This window comes from Lycium barbarum, chromosome 9 (assembly GCF_019175385.1).
Source record: "Lycium barbarum isolate Lr01 chromosome 9, ASM1917538v2, whole genome shotgun sequence".
Lineage (NCBI taxonomy): Eukaryota > Viridiplantae > Streptophyta > Magnoliopsida > Solanales > Solanaceae > Lycium > Lycium barbarum.
Genome location: NC_083345.1, coordinates 19,124,104 through 19,145,917, shown reverse-complemented (window position 1 = coordinate 19,145,917; position 21,814 = coordinate 19,124,104). Strand labels below are relative to the sequence as shown.

The following is a 21,814-nucleotide window of genomic DNA, read 5'->3' as shown; positions in this document are numbered from 1 at the left end:
TCTCAAGGTTCAAGAATTCAAGATTTTGGAAATCTTCTTCAAAGCTCAAGTCTTTAATTCAAGTTTTGGAGCAATTAAGGTATGTAGAACTTTCATCCACATGAGGGAATCTCTACGTTCTTCCCCATGCTCCGTTTCTTGATATCCATGAAGTTCAAACCCTAGGGCATTAAACCCAACATATTGGAAGCCCGTATTTATGTACATGAATTTTGTATCTATATTTGTTATTGTATTCCTAATCTTCCATTACGGTTATTAGGAACCCTAGCTTAATCCATGAATCATGAATTCTTCCTCATGTATTCTCATTATGTTTATATGAAACTTTATGATTTTATGTAGCAAGTTACAATCATGTTTTCAAGTCAATTATATATATATATATATATATAATTATGAACTATTGTTATTACTCATGAATCAAGAACATGTTTGCAAAACTATGACAAGTTATCTCATGAAACCATATTACAAGATATTTCATGAAACCACGTTTACAAGTTATTTCGTGAAATCATGATTACAAGTTATTTACAAGTTATTTCACGAAAATCATGGGCTTCTTAGCCAACTATATTATGTTCATGTTTTGGGAATTGCTTAGTTAACCGAGAAGGCTCAGATAGCCTGAAACTACGTAACCACCGTAGGATAAGGGTTGTCAGCAAGGAGGCAACACCTTCATTATGCAGTTTGGATCCTTACATGCTTATTATTACTTAAATCTCATATCCCTGGCAAGGTTGTGAGTGTTCTGCTGGTAGGACGCAAGTACCAGACCATGTTGTCGGTTATACTATAGCATTCCCCACGATACAAAGTAGTTTTACATACAAGTATTTCTATTGATTACTGTTTTAAGACTTCACTCACGTTTCATGTTCATGTTCAAGTTACATTCTATGTTGTGCCATGTTCTTCATTTCAGCAGGTTTTACATACTAGTACTATTCACCATGTACTAACGTCCCTTTGCCCGGGGCCTGCACTTCACGGTGCAGATACCGGTTTTCAGGAGCATACATCTGCGCAGTAGGATCACTTCAGATATCAGCTTATTGGTGAGCCTCACTTCTCTCGGGGTTCAACATGGAGTCTGCATTAGTATTTAGTTTATGGTAGTCCAGGGCCATGTCCTGGTAGTTAGTATTCAGACACGTTTTAGAGATTTCATAGACATATGTTAGTTCACAGAGTCAGTTATGCTTTTATGTTTGCAAACTATTGTGTTTCCATGATATTTCATGCTATGAGATAATTTCAAGACTTTATTCCGCAAATTACATTTTCATGATTTATTTAAATTGCATCATATAGATTGTATTGTTTTGATGCCCATGTTGACAAGCAAGCCATGAGGTTCGCTCGGACACATGCAAGCAAGGCCCGAGTGTCGTGTTACGCCCAGGCCATGGTTCGGGGCGTGACACTTCTGCCCAAAATGAATCTGCCAGCTTAGCATCTGAAAGCAAACATCTAACCCTCTCAACTAGAGTTATGTTCATCCTCTCTGCTAAACTATTTAACTGAAGAGTCTTTGGAGGAGTTTTCTGAAGCCGAATACCCTGCTGTCTACAATAATTATCAAATGGACCAACATATTCACCACCATTGTCTGAGCGGATACATTTTAGTTTCTTCCCTGTCTGTCTCTCAACCAAGGCCTGAAAAGTCTTGAACACATCAAGTACTTGATCCTTGGACTTCAAAGGAAATACCCAGAGTTTGCGAGAATGATCATCAATAAAAGTCACAAAGTAAAGTGCACCACCACGAGAGCTTACTTTAAAAGGACCACACAAATCAGAATGTACCAACTCTAGTAAATCAAGTTTTCTTGACGGTGAATGACTCTAAAAAGAAACTCTTTTCTGTTTCCCGGCTAAGCAATGAACACATCTCTTTAACTTTGCTTGTTTCACTCCAGAAAGCAAATTCTTCTTAGCCAAGTTATCAATCCCCTTCTCGCTCATATGACTCAGCCTTCTATGCCATAATTCTGATGAAGTATCATTCTCCACCAAATTTACTGAGTCACCACAAATGGAGCCCTGAAATAATTACAAGTCAGATATCTTGTTACCTCGAGCCACAATCATTGAACCTCTAAGAAGCTTCCAGTGGCCACTACCAACGGTTTGATCATAACCCTCATCATCAAGTTTTCCTACAGAAATTAAATTCAGCCGAACATCTGGAGCATGTTTGACATTGTTAAGAACCAACCTCGAACCATTCTTACTTTTCAAGCAAATTGTGCCAATGCCAAGTACCTCAACCTCACTATTATTGCTCATTCGTAAACTTTTAAAATTACCCGGAGTATAAGAAGAAAATAATTCCTTCTTTGGCGTGACATGAGAAGTGGCACCTGAATCCACAAACCAGGTAGACTCATCACAAACAATATTGATATCATTTTTACCACAAGCAACAAGAAGATCATTTTCAGCAACAACAGCAACACGATTTTCATTATCTCCTTCTTTCTTTTGCCTTTTCTGGTCTCTCTTAAACTTGTAGCAATGTTTCTTGATGTGCCCTTTCAAGTGACAATAGTCACATGTAAGATTCTTGTACCTGGAGGATCTTGACTTGCTTCTACTTTTGCCTCTGTCATTCTGACCTCTGAAGTTACTTCTCCCCCTGTCTTCAGTAACCAAAACATTGGAGTGTGAAGTTGAAGAAGACGACACCACTCTTAGCATATTCCATGGTTGCACCATCACTGGGAGCAGAATTAATCAAAGAAACTCGAAGAGTTTCCCAAGAGTCTGGCAGAGTATTAAGAAGCCAAAGTCCCTGTATTTCTTCATCAAACTTGACACCCATTCCAGACAGCTGATCAAGGACACCCTGAAAATCATTGATATGATCAGAAATAGGACGGCCCTCTTTGTATCTAATATTCATCAATTGTTTCAGTAGGAACAACTTATTATTGCCAGGCTTCGAAGCATGAAGTGTCTCGAGCTTTTTCCACAAGCTTTTAGCATTTGTCTCATTCACAATATGATTTCGAACATTATCTTCAACCCATTGCCTAATATAGCCACAAACCTGTAAGTGCTCAAATTCCCAATCCTCATCTTTAATAGACTCGAGTTTCTTAGAAGCAAACACAGGTAAATGCAATTTCTTGACAAATAGAAGATCTTTCATCTTGCTTTTCCAAATATGATAATTACTGCCATTTAAACAAACCATCTTGCTCATATTTGCCTCCATCATTCAAATAGACAATCAATACAACCAAATACAACCACAAGCTCTGATACCACTTTGTTGGGAAGAAACAAACAATAACCAAATTGCACGACGAGGTAACAGCGGAAGAAATACCCATGTCAAAACTTCCCACACTATTTGAACCAAGAGAAGACAATAAACACTAGCACAGATGAAAATCCGGGCAGCAGCTATACCAACAATAAAATAGCAAAGCAAGCAAAAATAAATCAATTGCAAAAGACACCAAATTTACATGGTAAAACCCCTTCAAGGTGAAGAGGAAACATCCACGGGACCCCCGGCCCACAAAAGCTCCACTATAATCAACAAGAGTTACAAAAATGTTCTCCAAATGGCTACAACAAAAAATCCAAGCACGGAGCAACAATACATAAAAGATAGCACCAAAACTAGCGAAGAAATGAGAGAAATCACCCCCAAAAATAAGCTACTGTTCGTACTCCAAAACTGGAGCTTCAGACCACAAAATCCGATCTTCACCGTTGAAATCGAAGAACCAGATGTTGAGAACCCCCAGTTCAAATTTTCAGCACGATCCAACGGTTAATGAATCAGGAAATGCAATTTAAAGAGGATTGCTGTAGCAGAAAATTTCTGGACGAAAATCTGTTTTCTCTCTCGCATTTTTCTCTCTATATGGCTGCTATGAATTCACTCTTGTGTTCTGAAAAAATAAGACCTAAATTCATCCTACATATAGAAGAAATTTTGGGCAAAATTGGCCTGGTCCAAATTGGATTGGGTTTTATTAATCCAATTCCACATAGGAAGGGAAAACCCAAAAATCTACCACTTTGTTGGTATTTCCCAGTAGTTTATAGGCAGTCTCAAACCTTCAATTTTTTGGTAATAACTGTGAAATATTACCATTCACAACCAAACTTAATACACCTAAAGAGCAGTTAGGACTATAACCACCTTCTAGGAAGGGTGTTGTAGTCATCTAGGCCTCAAGAAACCAAAAACAAACTAATTACATAATCTGGAAAACAAATTTGATAAATGAGCTCTCCTTGTATAGTCTAGTCTAACTCTAATCTCCTTCTACACCTGTGTAATAACAAAATTTAATTTACATTGGCGTTTCTGAAAATCCTCCAATTCCTTGCATGGCATGTATAATTAAATCATTGCACCCTAAACTGCAAAAACTACTTCCTTCTGAATTTGTCTTCAATGCCTGCTTCTGATCTAGTGAATTGTTTGTTTGATGCCTCTCTAATGTATAATAAAATTCCCAAGCAGTAACTTGTCGTCCCAAAGGCTTAGTTATGTCTTCTGATTTTATTTTCTCTCTTCTTTCCTTTTAAATTTTTTTCTGGTTTCTTTCCTCTTTCTCTCAAGTTATGATTAATATTCCTTAATTTCATACCATAATCCCTTCAAATCAGCGCCCAAATCAGGACCTTTTTTTTTGTGCCTTCTTAATCAAAATTCTTTCTCCTACCATTTTTAATTATCCAATTCTCTCGCTATAAATACTATATTTCGTTACCCTCTCACGACCTCATTCTATTCTCTCAGCTTTCTGTTCATTACTCATTATTTTGACTTTTGGTTCTGTTTCGTTCGAGTAATTGATCGCAAAGGCTAGCAACATAAATCTGTTAGAGACCGCTCAGCACGTTCCCAAATCCAAAAAAAGGCCACGTTTATAATTTTTCTCTATAGATTGGTGATGTTTGAGTCTTAGAAATCATGTTTCAAGGGGATATTGCTGATTTACTTATTTGATATGGTATGGGAAAAAAAATACAAATTTTGTTGTATTGTGAATTATAAAATACTAATATAGAGGTGTATTGATCATAGATTTAATAAGTGAACAAAACAACAGACAGGAAAAAAAAATGAAATAATAGAGAACAAATAGACACTTCGAATGAGGACAAAGGGAAATATATGTGGAGAGTCCTATGAAAAACATAGACATGCAAACAGTAAAATAGACAGACAGTCCATGGGACAACATGGACATAAAAACAATATTCAACGAGATGAACGTTGGTCCTAAATCCTTAGATATCATTGTTGTGGTTTGGATCTTGAACATTAGTGTCGTCAAAAGATGGATCATCAAGAAAAGCCATCACATCATCATCCCAGTACAACATCTCAGATAATTCAGAACTCTGTGGAATGTCATAGGAATAATTTTGGTAACTACTCATCGGCATTGATTCCATGGAGTGAATATTCATTGAAGGGGCCATTGGTGGTGTCATTGGTGGAAACATAGAAGAAGACAACGCAGAAGTCATTGTTGGAGACATTGGAGGGGCCGCTCTAGGAGCCCTTCTAAGAGCCATTTGTTGAGGAATCGAAGGATACAATGGTGGAACCATTGAGAGAAACAATTGTGAAGAGAATAGGGGAGCTGGAGAAGGAGGAGGAACCCACAACGGGCTTATAGGAGGAACCCACGAAGTAGCCACCGGATGAAACATTAGTAGTGACACTTGAGGAGGAGTGGATGAAGGAACCACCGTTGGAGCCACTGGAGGAACCACCGACATTGGAGCCACATGAGGGACCAACAGAGGATCCCTCGGGCCTTCTAAGTTGGTCTCACTAGGAACCATCGCTGGAGCCACATGAGAGACCAACAGAGGAACCCTTGGCCCCTCGAAGTTGGTCCCACCAGGAACCGCCGATCCTGGTTGAGGGTCATTTGATGTGGGACCCTCTCTGCCTGCCTTCAGTTTCATCGCTTCATGTACTTGATTCAGGTTTTGGTTGATCACATACTTCAGATCATTGAGATCATAAAGGTGCATATCAGTAGGAATATCTTTTCCACCCAATATGTCATACATTTTGTTAGTGAATTCTTTGATCCTGTTCTCTTTACTTACCTTTCTAATTTGGTTCTCCAACTTCTTGATTCGTTGCTTAGTGAAATCTTCTTGTGTCACCATGTTTCTTGTTTGCTCCGTCACAGGCAGCTCCCTAAACTTTTTAATGGTAGTCATAGCAGCACCATGAGATGGATACACCTCAGGTTCATTGTGGTAAGTACTATAGACGATGGTAGCAATTTCTACATCACAAAGGGTGTTGAGTTCTTGAGCCTTTTTCAAGAACCCTGTCTTTCTTTTCTTATATGAGGCTTTCCTCTCAGTGTCACTTTCAATCAGAGCAAGCCTCACTTTCTTTCTATTCATGGCTAAATAGGAGGAGGAGGAGGAGGAATAATGTGTTTGCTTGGATATGGAATCCAATGGCTTTGTTGTTATTGTGTGTTTCTTTGCCTAGATTGACTCCTATTTGTAAGGGGGATTTAGATTCTGTAAATTTTGAATTAGTTTGAATTAGAGGATTCATAATTGTAACCAATAACTATTTTGGCATGAAATTAAGAGGATTCATAATTGTAACCAATAACTATTTTGGCATGAAATTAAATTGGTGTGAACTAGATAGCAAGTTAGATATTATCTCTTGAAATATACTAATAAATGTGATTGTTGTCTAATTTCGGTCATCACGAAAGTATAAAAAAATTGTATATTTAAAAAAAAATGGATTTACAAAACTAAAGATTGAAATAAACGAGCATTTTAAATAATTAAATGTGTAAAAAATTAATTAGCTATAAGTGGCTAAGAATTTTGACATTTTAATTTTCGATAATATTGAATATGCGTAAAAACAAAAATTTAATGGCTTTTGTTAAACATTCCAAATATTTATTAAATATTAAATGGTGAAGTGTGTATGATTATAGCCGCCAATGCTTCATAGAAACACTTTTTAAATTTTTCCAATTTTGCAGAAACCATACTTAATAGAAATTTTGTGTTGCTTTCACATATAGTAAAAACTAAATCCTGCTTAAATTTATTTTTCTTGCTATTGATACTCGCCAACCTGTCACTCGACTCGCATTAAAAAAAAAATCTAAATTAGTTTTGAGGCAAATCAATAGACAATAATTGCACAAACACTTACCAAGATGATGCGTCTACACATAGTGGGGAAAGAAAAAGAGAAATTTTATTCATTTTAAGAAAAGTACTCAAGAAGAAGAGCAGATTGTCTTACTAATTTTTTATTTAATGAAAATAAACATTACTGATTGTAAATAGCTAATAAAGTTTAAGTGCTGGCACTAATTTTTACAAAAACCAGTCACATGCTTGGATAATATTGCTGAAGTTGCTAATAAGCAGTTGATGTGTTTGGTGAAAAAGTGTTGATAAACTGTTCTTTTGTTAGAATGACTAAAATACCCCTAAAATTATTTGCCAGAAATTATACATTTAAAAGTCTCGTTGTTAAGAAAAGGAGGAACGACGGATACATAGTGGAGAGGAAGTTGGGACAGATACTTTGAGATTAGAAAAAATATTAAGGATAAAATAGTAAAATACTTTATCAAACCACAAGTGCTTGTAAGCTGAAAAATCATAAGTTGATGATGACCAACTTATGGTTTTTGGCTGATTTTGGCTTATAATAACTTTACTTATAAGTATTTTGGTGTTTACTAGGTAAGCTAAAATGTGCTTATAAGCCGGTTTGACCAGCTTGTAAACTTATCCAAACACCCTCTAACTTTGATGAGATTTCGAGGCCTCATGGTAACTAAAATTTTAATCATCTGGGGATTAATATTTAAGCTTATCTGATCCTTTTTAGCTAATGTCTATTATTTATATAATTCAAAGAGGAAGAAGGAACAACAATTCATAGTGTTTATGTCATATATTATAATTTTGTCTCATTAAGTTTAACGGCTAAAAGGCCATAATTTAAACCTAATTTGTGAATTTCTTTCTCCAAATCAATTCTTAGTGTCAGTAAATTAAGATTCGGTATCAAGAAAAGAGAAGGCCTTGGCTTTTAGGTTGAAAGATTGATCATTAAGAAAAGTCATTACATCATAATCCCAGTACAACATCTCAGAAAATCCAGGACTCTGTGGACTCCAGTATTTGAAATCCATTTATGCTATCGATTATAATCACTCTCATATACATTTGGTTCGGGGCTTCCCAATCAAACTCCCGATTTTGCTGAGATCTTTTGGACTCCAGTTTTTGGAATCCAATCTAGCGTTTGACCCATACGGGCACTGTTTACAACTCTTCCCTTGTAAACTCTATATTCGGATTCCAAACCAATACAATGAAAGGTTTGTTATCAAAATGATATAAATCCCCTTGAATTTCTTCATTCTTCCCCAACTCGGTATCAAATCTCACCAAGACAATCCCATTTTAAGCATTGCTACCTTATTAATCCCATGTTTTGACCACAAATTCTATGAATGTAACCATTCAGGACGGAGAAAGGTGGGTTTGCCCCCAAAACGTAACAAACTACAACATTCTTCCAGTATGTTATTTCAGTACTTATATCCTCTATATAGATTTCACAGACAGGTAACTCATGCATCTCAGGCGCCACAAAATGGAGCTTAAACCCTGCATTTGAGATCCTGGTGATGTCAAAATTTTCCCAGATGGAGCTCCTCTTGTTCAGTTCTTGTGATGCCTCGACTTTCTCAGCCCAAGACATCTTCCAAGTGCTATTAGAGGCCTGGTTCATGACCATTCCTCCTGGATCTGAGGTTCCACTATTCCATTGCCCTTATCTACAGTTCCCTCGATTATTATTTCGTTGGATAGTTGTGTGGTTTCCTTCATCTCTTGCGACTGATTACCTTCTTCTTCTATTGATTCCCAGCATGCGATGCATTCTCTTGAGCCATTAGTGCCTTCTACGAGCGAATATGAGCTCTTTTTTCCATGGATGGCGCACGTTAACTTAACTTGTGCCAAAAGAGAAATATATCCCCCTTAATAGTTAAATTGTATAACTAATTCCAAAAAAAATGATTATAAGTGGATATCCAAGTTCATTATCATCTCAGGTTCCAAGTATCGGAAACACAAACAAGCATTGACACTTAAAATCAAAAGATTACAACTGATATCCTTTCATTCGATCATCAACAAACGTTCTAATTCTCATATTTACTGGAGATATATATTCAAGATCTTTGAGAGCTAAAAGTCCCAAAACAATTTTCTTTCTCAGAAAAAACAAAATATAATTGCTTCTAGGTCTTAGTATTTCAAGGCAATTCAGATTATACAAGTTGCATACAAAACACAAAAGGAGTTTACAAAGCATTTGCATTAGTCAAAAAGATATATTAACAGTCTCTTCACAATTTGAAATCAAGCTCTTTCATGCTTCACATGATATAAAGTTGCAGTATGTAGATGTGAAGGATGGGTCGTGAAATTCTCCAAATCGCGTGGAGCCACTCCTTCAGCTTTAAAGCTTTTAAATTTAGCCTTAGCACCTTGAGCAATCAAATACATAGCCACATTCTTTTGTCCAGCCTCAATAGCAAGATGAAGCGGCGTGTGTCCACAATCTTCAACAACATCAAGCTTAGCTCCATGTTTTACCAAAACCTTTACCACTTCAATTCTACCCTTAAAAGCTGCTCTGTGCAAAGGAGTCCAACCATTCTGATCCTTTCCGTTCACATTCGCCCCTTCAGTTATACATTTTTTGATATCAGAAACATCCCCTTTTCTTGCAGCCCGATGCAAAGTGTCTCCCAATAGTAAAAGATCGTACAATTTGGAGTGACCCTTATCGGTAGCAAGCTCATAGGCAGTCTTCCCTTGTTTTGTTAGAGCATATTTTGCAAAATTGGAATGATTTAGTACGAAATCAACTGCTTCAAAATGGCCTTGGTGAGCAGCAAAATGCAAAGGAGTCCAACCTTGAGAGTCTAACATATCTGTATCACTCCCTACTGAAACAAGAAACTGAATCACCTCAACATGCCCATGAATCGATGCTATGTGAAGGGGAGTTCTACCTTGAAAGTCAATTGAGTTCAAATCTATGTCAGCATAACCCAAACAAAGAATCTCCATCAAGTCCACGCGGTCCATGGCTGATGCAACATGCAGAAACCTATCAGCAGAGTTGTCAATAGTATAACCAGACTCAATCAGGACCTGAACAGAATCAATACTTCCAGATTTCACAGCCAGTGACATAGCAGATTTGCCATCAGAGTCCCTTCTATTAACATCAGCACCAGCCTCTACCAGAGCTGAAATAAAGTGGGAATTTCCATTCTTGGCAGCAGATTTAAGCAACGAATCAAGCTGACAGCCACCACACGAAGACAAGGCTTTTGGCAGAAGTGAACTGACATCCAAGAAAGTGTCAGATGAAACTGAAGAATTAGGTGAAAGAAGAAACTCTGCAACTTGTGGACCAACAAGGGAGATGGGAATCTTGGCATCTTTGAAAATATGTTTTCCAATTCTTGAGAAAAGACGGCGAAGATCATCCTGACTAGCTTTACCAGTAGGAAGCATAGATGACTTAATCATAATGGTGTCCAAAGGCGTAGAAAGTGGAGGCTGATCACAAGGATGAGTCAAGAAAAGAGTGAAGGAAGCAGTAGAGAGGGGAGGAATAATGGAAAAGGGATGGGAGAAAGAGAAAACAGAAGGCTTGGTGGTAGAGAGACTAATGGCTACAGACATGGTGTGCATGAGATTTGTTAACATGAAAGTTGCAGAACACTTTTGCCATCTGATGAAGCATAGTTTGAGTTCCTCCAATTCAGGCTTAACAAGTCTGTCCATGCTTTCTTTCTTTTTGGGATGAAAGAGTTTTGGCAAACTCAGAAGTATGTTGTATATGGGGGTTGCTCTAATAATGAAATGATATGATGATTGATTAGGGAAATATATGAATGCCAAAATGGCTGATGGCTGATGGCGATGTCATGTTATTTGTTGGTACATTTGAGTATTTTATGGTACATTGTTTGCATCTGAATAATCTTTTAATAAGCACTGATATTTTAGTAGTATGGTATAATCTAAAGCTAAATTAGAAGATGTAGTTTGTTTAAGGTGATTGTTGTGGAGAGTAGGATTGTGTCATTGTTGGAAAAATAGGTAAAATATAATCGAAGAAAAAAATGGCTTTGAGGCGTAAAGAATCGACTTTCCTTAAATAGATATTGCATGTATATATATTGGGGAAAATACAAGCAAAGCCTAGATTATACCTACAGATTTTTCATATCCACTTCATGAAGGAAAGCCTTATAGAGTTAAAAAAGTGACTACTGTGAATAGTCATGACTTCTCATGAAGAGATATGTCTATTTAAATTCAGATTTTAAATAAAATCTGAAAATACCGAGACTTTTAATATATAATGTTTTCAAACTCTTTTTGCCTTGTGTTTTGGGATAATCCCACTTCATATATATTACAAACTATCTAACGGTCATTGTCACTTTGGAATCAGAGGCACTGGAAGAATTGGCATATGCTAAAATTTAATTTAAAATATTGACAACTTTTTGGCCCTGCGTCATCCCAACTTCCCAAGATAGATTATTAGAAACAGGTTTCAACTTTTTGATGGATCAACTACTCCATTGTTATATATATCTTTGACCAGGCACACCCTTTCTATTTTCTTTCTTTCTAGATGTGGTGTCAAAAAACATAAATATGTACATTTAATTTGAGATTTGCAGTGAAATTACTATGCATTTTCTAACAGGTAGAAATGTCTACCAAAACCAGGACGCTAGTCACTGCTAGATGTTAACTACTATAGTAATTACTACTGAAGTCTCACGTTGTTTAATGAGCTTTAGAATTGAACAAACTTTTTGAACATTTGAAAAAGGTGACATGCACGGAAGGAAGCATGCCTAACACAAGACAATCTTAGAAGGAGAGGTGTAATAGTTGTTAACATGTGTACCATGTGCAAGCAGACCAATGAAAGTGTCAACCATCTATTTTTGCACTGCCCTGCAGCAGCTAGCCTCTGGTTTTTCTTCTACTCTATGCTTGGTCTACAATGGGTAATGCCCTTCAACATCAAAGATGCATATGCTAGCTGGATACTCTGGAGAGTTGACAAATCCATTAAAAGAATTTGGAGAATGATCCCAGCAGTAATTTTTTGGACCCTATGGAAGGAGAGAAACAACAGATGCTTTGAAGGAATCTCAACTCCTATTTGCTCTCTAAAGTCTAGGTGTTTAGTTAGTCTTTTTAGTTGGCATTTTTTTGTCCCTGTAAACAATGTGGGTAACTTTCTAGATTTTATCAGCTCCTTTTCTCTAGTTCAGTAGAGATAGGATATCTTTAGATTGTTCTACAGGTTTTGCCAAGCCTGCCAGCTTTTCTCATCTGTAACCTTGCATCTTCTTGATGTTTTACTAATGAATTTTATTACTTTACCAAAAAAAACATTTGAAAAAGGTGACAAGGGGTGATTTGCATAGATAAGATATTATTCATGAAGAATTTAAGCATCCAACTAAAAAGTTAAAATTTAACTGAGTATGTAGCTAAATTAATAAACCCTGTTAGAAACCATATAACAACCAATTAAATTATAAACTATTGGGATGATGGCTTTCATTATAATGTTATTTCTTCATCTTCTTTGACATTTCAGAGATGACGACCATGATCATCAGTATGAAGCTAGTGGGAATCTAGAAAAGCATATATCATCGACTCATTCTACAAATTCAGTGGCAGAAAACGACAAATGATCACTTTTTGATGACCAAATATTCAATTCCACAATAATCAATTATCTAGCCAACTACTATGTAGATATTGAAACAGCTCAATCTTGAACATGTAATGCTTGATCCTAACAGCTCAAATGCTCAACTAATAGCATGCAGAGCAACTTCATGGACGGCCAAATAATAAAAAAATGGATTAAGTCTTCGTCTCTTACGTAGAGTTTTTGAATGAAACGAAATACCACTTTATGCGTTAAGTGACTTTTTTTTTTGTTCTTTATTTATCGACATTTGTTTACCCCCTGTTTGGATGGTGATTTCCTATGGTTCATTAATGTATAATTTTCTATGAAATCATGTTTGTTTTCATTGTTCTTAAAATTATGTGGTATGTTGTTGTAAATCCGTGATTCATCGCATGGTTATATAACCATGAAAAGTCCCAATTTTTGTAACCACGGATTTGGTGGTTTTTCCGTGGTTACGTATTTCATTTCTCTATTATACCCACGCTCCATCATCCACCCTACCCCACCCCCACCCCCACCCCCATCCTCCACCTTCCACCCCACCCCCACGCCTGCCACTCAGCCCCCACCCTACCCTCACCCCAACTACCCCACTCCTCTGCTACCCACCAACCCAACCACCACTCACTACCCCTCACCGTCGCCCAACCCCACCCCACAACTAACCCCCACCCTACCACCCACTACCCCCACCCTCATCCCACAACCACTCACCTCACACCACCACGCCCACCCACTACCCCTCACCACCACCCAACCCCACCCTCATAACCACTCACCCCCACCCTCATCCCAAAACCACCCAACTCACCCCACCCACCCCTCCACCACCCCCACTCAATACCTACTTATTTTTTAAAGTTCCTAATTTATTCTTTACCACTACTAAAAAAACATGATTTTTCGACCTAAAAAAATGGAAATTTCCGACCTCATGAGATCGGTTTTGGGCAAAATCCAACCTCAAAACCGACCTCAAAATTAGGTCAGAAAATAGTGGGTCAGAAATATTACCGACCTCATGAGGTCGATAATATTTTTTACGTCGGGTATTAATTAGATAAAGTACCGACCTCATAAGGTCAATACATTATATTAATAATATTATTAATATAATGATATGAGTTTACCGACCTTCTGAGGTCGGCAATTTATATGATATATTGTTTTAGATTTCTGTCGTCCTGAGATCGGTATTTCACAAATACTGTAAAATATTTGTAGAAACCCGACCTCATGAAGTCGGTAATTTGAAGTTTCTGGGAAAATTTTGCAGAAAACCGACTTCATGAGGTCGGTAATTGCCATTTTCTGGGTAAATTTTGCAGTAAACCGACCTCATGAGGTTGGTAATTTGCAGTTTCTGGGTAAATTTTGCAGCAATTTCCATTTTCTGGGTAAATTTTGCAGCAAACCGACCTCATGAGGTCGGTAATTGCCATTTTCTAAGCAAATTTTGCAGGAAATCGACCTCATGAGGTCGGTATTCTGCAAAAAAAAAATGGTAGGATCTAGCTGTTCTTCCACCTGCCCTCTGTCAAGATGAAAACAATTTTATATTTAACTAAAATCAGCTCAAATAGCTGCCAACAATTCACCAAACTACTACAAATACATAAAACATTAAGCTACTTCAACAAACACATATATTACAACCACCAATACATCAAAATTCAATTCGAAACTACTTCAAAGTTGAATCAAAACGTCATTCAAACATTCACAAGAGACATTAAGCTACTTCAACCTTCGCAAACATCAACGCAACATTAAACTACTTCAACCTTTGCAAACATCCACAAAATATTAAACTAGTCTACACTAAGTTAGTCTACAACATTAGACTACTTCACCCCTCGCAAACATCCACAAAACACTTGCACAGTCCACAAATCCATCACAACATTAACATTCAAACATGCCTTTGTGTGTTTGACACGTGAGTCCCATTGTTTCTAAAGACAGGCAGTTAGTTGTAGTACAAGTGACTCAACAAGCTCTAGTACCTGTTATTAATGCAGATATGGTTTAAAAAATTGCAGCAGATGTTGATGCAAGTAAAGTAGTGGTAGCACCAATAGCTAGTCAAGAGATAGCAGTTGTGGCTAAATGTGTTGAGGAACCATTGAATATTAATGCTAGTGTGTTTACCCTTGGAAAAAAGAGGCAATCACCTATTCAAATTTGATGATATTTACTATCTCATTGGCCCAAAAACCACAGTAAATGATATGGGAATAATATGCACCAACTTGAAACCAAGATTTGCATCAGTGAACTATTGGAAACTGGTGCAGATGAGGTTAAATTCAGATGTCAAGTTGGTCCAGGAAACTGGCGCTATTGCTGGTTTGTTTTGGAGAAGGCTTCAACACCACAGCCCAAGATTTAGGAAAAGAATTAAAAAAAATTGGGAAGGACAAGCAAGTAAAATTAAGAATGTTGAGTAAAGCACCTAAATTTTGATTATTACCTTGGATGGATCAGCAACAAGCGTTGAATTTTTCTCTGCCTCGACAATTTTCACAAGAAGATTACAGTCACCAAGAAGATGTTCAGCAAATTGAATATTCTTACTCTCCTAGCACGAAACTATGATAGTCTCAACATGATGATGCAAAAAGTTGTTGTATGGATACCTATATCCAATACCAAGTAACATCAATCAGATACCTAGACAATACCAAGTAACAGAAATCAAAAGTTATTAAAAATATAGTAACTTAGTAATTCTATCGGAGCACTTACTCAAAAAATAATTCTAGGATGCGTTAAACAGCACCAAGCCGAATCAACTCCTTTTCAGCAGCTTCACTGCTAACACTCACCAAGACTGAAACAAACTCTATAATCTGAAATTTCCAGTTGATTGAAATCAAAATTTGAGCAATCAAAGTCCTATATACCACCCAGCATAACTGTAAAACACAGTGCAGGTGGAGGGGAGTTTGTTTTTTCTTGTTTGTTAGTTAGATAGAAAAAAAACAAGACTATTGGAGTTCGGTTAAAATAATATATGTAAGCAATAGCATAAAAGAAATGCCAGAAGAGAGAATAAAAATATTTATATCATAATTCTTTGTTTATTTTCTAGGAGGAAGCAGCGGAAAGGGACCTAGGGGGGATTTGCAAACCAATATGGACGAATAACTGAAAAGGCAGGCTGATGTTACAGTATAGTCCTCTTATTCATAAACTCAATTATATTTGTATACGTGTCTTCATCTTTTTCCAAAAGCCTTATTACCTTATTAAGTTACTTACTGAAAAAACAATACTGACAGACTAAACAAAAGTATAACGCACCGCAAACTCGCTGCTACTTTAACATGCAAGTTAAATATTGATCTGCACACTGTTAAATCATGAAAAATGAATGCTAGAGACAAAGCACGAAGGATCACATTTCAAATTTTATTGAGAATTTCTTAAAAAAATATTTTTTTTAAAAATCACTTAAAGTGAGAAAAAGGATTATGCATTGACATATTTCCTAAACATGTCTGATAATTTTTTTTATTTATTTATTGCATTAAAAGAGTGGGTTTTTCTTCTTCTTTTTTTTCCTCCAAAAAGTTCCTTTCCAATCCACACATTGATGGCATTATATAAGATAATGTATCAAAAGTTTCATATAGTTAAAAGATAAAAAATTTAACTAAAATGAGTAGAGAGGAAAATTAAAAGCCTACAGTAGATAGATCTAAACTGTAGATTTATTTTATATGTTAAATCGTGAAGATTTTACATCCAGTACAAATAGGGGGCAAATTTTGGAACTTCAGACATTGTCTAAATGCATAATTGGAAGTGGGTGCATGAAGCTAATAGACTGTATATAACATATTATATAAGATAAATGAACTCTCGATGTCCTACATAAGAACAAAAATTATAAGATTAATTAACGAAGTTATTATAAGATTAATTAACTCAAAGTCCTACATAACAATAGGCTGCTATAAAATAACATCTAGAGATGGATATGGAAAAGGGAATACAACAGAATAAAAAAAAGCAGCTAAATAAACAACGTATAATACCTAGCCAAATGTGCGGAAAATGCCCGAGCAAATGCATCACCCCTTCTTTTTGCATCGTCAATTCCACCCTCACTAGCCACTGCCCGGAGAATTCAAGGATTCGCTTCTCAAACCATGAAAATATGGGAGACATAGCGCGATAATATAGAAAAAAAGTATATAGTGACGCACATTGCACAATTCAAAATAAATGACATTGGTCTCGCCTTTATGTTCTAAACAATACAAAGATCGGTTATGGCAGGGACAAGAAGAGAGTGGAAATCTTCCATCCAAACCTCTCAGACCCAGTTTTTGTCTGAACAAGAAAGATTGTCAAGTCAAGCTTTATCCTTATCACAATTGTCAAGTCAACCTTTACATCTTGGTTTTTTTACGAGATAGAATAAATAAAGTTACTCATAATATTGACTTGTTCTAGCCATTAAAAGTAGGAGTACCAAAAACTTCACTTGTAGCAGCAATTTCAGAAAGAGATCAGAAGCAGTGTATGAAGAGATAAACGAGAATACCAGGGCATGATAAAGAATCAATATTTTGCAGATGATAATGTACAAGGTTAAGAACATTTAGTTCCTCTACACATTTCTTGGTAATCCATACTCCACTTATCCCTTAGGGTAATTTGGTAAACTTCAGTATGGTGTTGAGGTATTTATACCCATATATTTTAGAGTCCATTGCAATATCCTCTACTTCTTATTATAAGGACACTCAAAAGAGAGTCATTTGGAATCTGCTACTTTGGTCTCTTGGGTGGGTCAATGAGAAAATGTGCATGTGTATTAAAATGCAGGAACAATTTTCAATGCAGCACATCCTTGAGTAAAATATGTTGCTTTTTAGCTTGTTTTGCTAGATGACATACATGATACAACAACAACAACAACAAAAAAAAAAAATACTGAAGCCTTCCTTTCTTGGGCTGAAAAACAAGGATTTTGACATGATTCATAGGTCAATGTTTTACCTTGTCAACAAGGTCCGACAGATGCTCAGATAATACAGTGAACCAGTACCTACAGCACAGCCAAATTTTAGTCTAAGAAAAAGAAAAAATTGATCAAAAACTAGAAGCAGGCTTGTTTGGCTATTAAAGAGAAAATAGGGCATGTTCTGTGCGTGTAATTTCAACTTACTCTAGCTCACCGTGATCTGAGAGATCTATGGTATTTGGCTCATATATGTTAAAAAGCAATTCAAAACTCGGTAAAAACGCAATAATCTTCAAACAAGTGTTATAGAAATAGTAATACGTAAACACAATATTTTTCAAACCAGTAGTCCCAGAAATAGTAACTTGTCCTGTTTAGTACAATCCTACATCTACACACATGATGAAAGATATTTAACAAAAATGGGGCATTTCTAGAACTTTTAATATGACAGTAGTTTGCAGGCTAACCAAGTCTGGGGACCAAGATAAATAAACACTGACAGCCCGTTCAAAGAAAACAAACAGATGGAATGAAACTAAGATAACCAGAGATAAGAAATTGAAGTAAAATAACCAGAATGTACAAACAGACAACGATTGCAACCAGAAACTATTCAAGACCAGCTCAAATAAAGAGCTGCACCTTTTATTGAACAATACAAAAATTGCAAAAGATCTGCCCAAAAATCAACTTTCATTAATCACTTACGTTTTAGGATCTGCTAAAAGAGGGAAAACCTCCAAAGATGGGACCAGATGCAGAACCCCAACATTTAATTTGCTTGCATCAGGTCGCAGAACTCCTTAAGATGATGGAACTTCAAAGCCTCCAAGGTCGGTAGTAGCTGGTGGAGCCATTGGAACAAGAGCAGTAATTTCAGTTCCCTTTCGCACAAATTTTTCCATCCACGATATCTGCAATCAAATATAACTTATTATGTAAAATATCCCATTAGAAACCAGATTACGTAATTTCAAGCTACATGATCAATTTCCTGTTGAAAAAAAAAAACAATCTCCCTAAAAGATTAAACCACTTTACCTGCTAGCTTTAACTTCTATAAATTCAGAATTCATTACAGGTTGTCAAGCAACTATGGACAAGAAGAAGGAAAAAAACTCAATCTCCCCAAATTTAAACCTCTTTACCTTCTATAAGTTCAAATGTGTCAAGCAACTATGGAAGCAGCGACGGAGGAGGAGGAGAAGAAGAAAAAGTAATTAATTACAGAAGGAATGTTTCTCCAACCATCTCTACAAGCAACTCTTTACCTATCCTCAGAAAAGCATTAACAATATTATTCAGAGTATTAAAAAAAGGAAGTAAGGATCAATAGTCGCATAGTTGAGTACCAAACTGCAACGCAACTTGCCCAATAAAAGCAGAATTGCGAGGATTATTGGACTAACTGAGTCAGTTTAGTGAGGTGACGCGAAATCCTTACTCAACCCATGATGCTTCAACTTATATGGACAACTCCGTTTGCCTTTTCCTGTTATTCTGCTTGTATGTATTGTTGGTCATAAATGGGTACCATATTCCCACCTTGTCACATAGTGGGGAATATATTCTTCATAGCTTTAGGCATTTATTCCTTATTTTATACAAAAAGATAAGCAAGAACTATATTGTCAAATCAGTCACTGCAAGGAACATTCACAAGGCATTCAAACTGTTGAAACACACTCTTGATAAAAGTCTTAAGTCATACGGAAAACTTATCACATTCAAACCCAATACGCAGTCGCATACTTAACAGTATCCAGGTAGTAATACTGTGGAATTCCTTATAACTCTAATTCTAAATACAGGAATTCACTTTATAAATCAGAAACAATATTAGGCAAACTCTTTTTTCAATGTCATTTCTTAGCCAAGAAAAGAAAGAAAGCATATCTCCAATTTTTCGCCGTCGACAGTGACGGCAACTGCGGGACTGGGTAGGAGCCGCGGCGACGACGGTGATTGGCAGGAATGCTGGCGACGTCGACGGCGTTATTAGGTTAGGGTTAGAGAGAGAAAAGGTGAGAGGAAAGAGAGAGAAATGTTTATTTGTGCGATCTGTTTTAATTATATGACTAATTATACCGACCTCGTGACATCGGTATATTTAATAATTTTATTTTTAATTTAAAAGAATACCGATCTTCTGAGGTCGGTAAATCATTTTTTCAAATTTTGGTATAATATTACCGACCTCATGAGGTCGGTTTATTTTTTTTAAAAATGAAAAATAAATATTACGACTTTACCGACCTCATGAGGTCGTTTTTTTCCGACCTCAAATGAGGTCGGTTTTTTTCCGACCTCAAATGAGGTCGGTTTTTTTCCGACCTCAAATGAGGTCGGTTTTTTGAGGTCGGGAAATCCTGTTTTTTTAGTAGTGATACCTGAGTTTTATTAATATATATAAACTAATTTCTAATTAAGAATTAAGGGTATTTTAGTAAACTTACAAGTTATTATACAGTGTCATACAGTCAAACCAAACAATACAAATGCCACACAAAAAAATGGATAATTTGTGGAGGTTGAAAGTTGCAGTTCGCGGAGGTTTTAGCCTCTTTTAGCAATTAGCGGAGGCTAAAACCTCCGTCAATTGCAACTTTCAACCTTCGCAAATTATCCATTTTTTGGTAGTGTGTTATTGAACCACAACAAATGATACAGTCTATCCAGACATTGTGTTCATTAATACACTATAATACAATACAACACCATACTGTATCAGACCATACTGTACGTTAATGAACCACGGGAAACAACCATCCAAACAGAGTGTTAGGGCTTATGAGGTTGGGAGAAGAACTTGGTGAAGATCAAATTTGGCAATTTGTAGATGTGGATCGTTGTATGTTGATTTATGTCGAGGACAACAATTACCAAGAATATCAAATTCTCAGTGTCAGTGTATAAAAATTCTCAGTGTCCGTGTATAATCATTGCGTCCTCAAAGTATAATCAATATATAATCATTAATCCTACAATATTTACACTAATTACATATCGATTATGCATCGTTGATCCATAGATTATATATTGAGTTTTGTAGAAACTATACAATCTTGACTTGTTTCATTCATTCACCAATAGAGAATATATATAGGATACAATCTTGAACCCTAGTGAAACAAGGAAACTAAGATCCTAGTGAAACAAGGAAACTAACCAATATATGTTAATTAGTGAAACAAGGAAACTAACTAATATATGGCAATTATCTCCTTACAAATATGCTACCAAATAATATCAAATAATATAAAGATATTATACCGCAATACCCCCCTCAAGTTGGAGCATGGGAATAAAAAATGTCCAACTTGGAAAGCAAGAAGTCAAACTGAGTTTTGCCGAGAGCTTTGGTAAAAATGTCTGCCAATTGTGAAGATGTTGAAACGTGTAACGGAGAAATCAAACCTTCATTAATTGCATCACGAACAAAGTGACAATCTACCTCAATGTGCTTTGTTCGTTCATAGAAAACCAGATTTTTTGCAATGTGCAAAGCGGACTGAGTATCACAAAACAATTTGATCGCCTTGGGATGTTGTATACCTAAACTCAACAACAGACCTCTCAGCCACTTCAACTCATAAGTGACCGCAGCCATGGACCTATATTCAGCCTCTGCAGAAGATCTAGAAAATGTGTGCTGCTTCTTTGTCTTCCAAGAGATGGGAGATTGACCTAGAAATACTAGCCAACCTGTCAACGAACGACGAGTAAGCGGACAAGCCGCCCAATCAAAATCACACCATCCCTGCAAAATCAACTCACTGTCGGCACGTAACAAAATACCCTGTCCTGGGGTGCCTTTCAAATAACGGACCACTCGTAAGGCCGCTTCCCAATATTCAATCCGGGGTTCTTGCATGAATTGAGACAAAATATGAACAGAATATGCCAAGTCCGGTCGAGTGACCCCCAAATAAATCAAACGCCCGACAAATCTACGGTAGACCTCCGGATCTGACAACAAATCTCCATTTG

The 21,814-nt window shown here is 36.5% G+C and overlaps 2 protein-coding genes and 1 long non-coding RNA gene across 7 annotated transcripts; all 3 read right to left on the bottom strand.

Moving 5' to 3' along the window:
* Window positions 1–5,273: 5,273 nt before the first annotated feature.
* On the bottom strand, window positions 5,274–6,419 carry LOC132611724 (agamous-like MADS-box protein AGL86). Its single transcript, XM_060326108.1, has one exon. It carries the CDS (start codon window positions 6,417–6,419, stop codon window positions 5,274–5,276), a length of 1,146 nt encoding a protein of 381 aa, XP_060182091.1.
* A 3,024-nt stretch (window positions 6,420–9,443) lies between these two features.
* On the bottom strand, window positions 9,444–10,886 carry LOC132611723 (protein VAPYRIN-LIKE-like). The gene has a single exon (XM_060326107.1). It carries the CDS (start codon window positions 10,884–10,886, stop codon window positions 9,444–9,446), a length of 1,443 nt encoding a protein of 480 aa, XP_060182090.1.
* Window positions 10,887–14,215: 3,329 nt separating this feature from the next.
* On the bottom strand, window positions 14,216–19,887 carry LOC132609319 (uncharacterized). 5 transcript variants are annotated; one of them, XR_009570801.1, is made up of 7 exons: window positions 19,177–19,887; window positions 18,973–19,095; window positions 18,533–18,738; window positions 17,857–17,905; window positions 16,887–16,965; window positions 15,592–15,695; window positions 14,473–15,482 (listed from the first exon to the last, which is right to left on the bottom strand). It is a non-coding gene; the product is annotated as an uncharacterized LOC132609319 (long non-coding RNA). The 5 variants fall into 5 exon arrangements; XR_009570803.1 differs by adding an exon at window positions 14,216–14,377 and having other exon boundaries at window positions 15,317–15,482; window positions 18,533–19,886; XR_009570802.1 differs by having other exon boundaries at window positions 14,473–15,209; window positions 15,317–15,482; window positions 18,533–19,886.
* Between the last annotated feature and the right edge of the window lie 1,927 nt (window positions 19,888–21,814).

Excerpts from the sequence above, each read along its gene's own strand:
- LOC132611724 (XM_060326108.1), bottom strand. The coding sequence starts at position 6,419 with ATGAATAGAAAGAAAGTGAGGCTTGCTCTGATTGAAAGTGACACTGAG.
- LOC132611723 (XM_060326107.1), bottom strand. The coding sequence starts at position 10,886 with ATGGACAGACTTGTTAAGCCTGAATTGGAGGAACTCAAACTATGCTTC.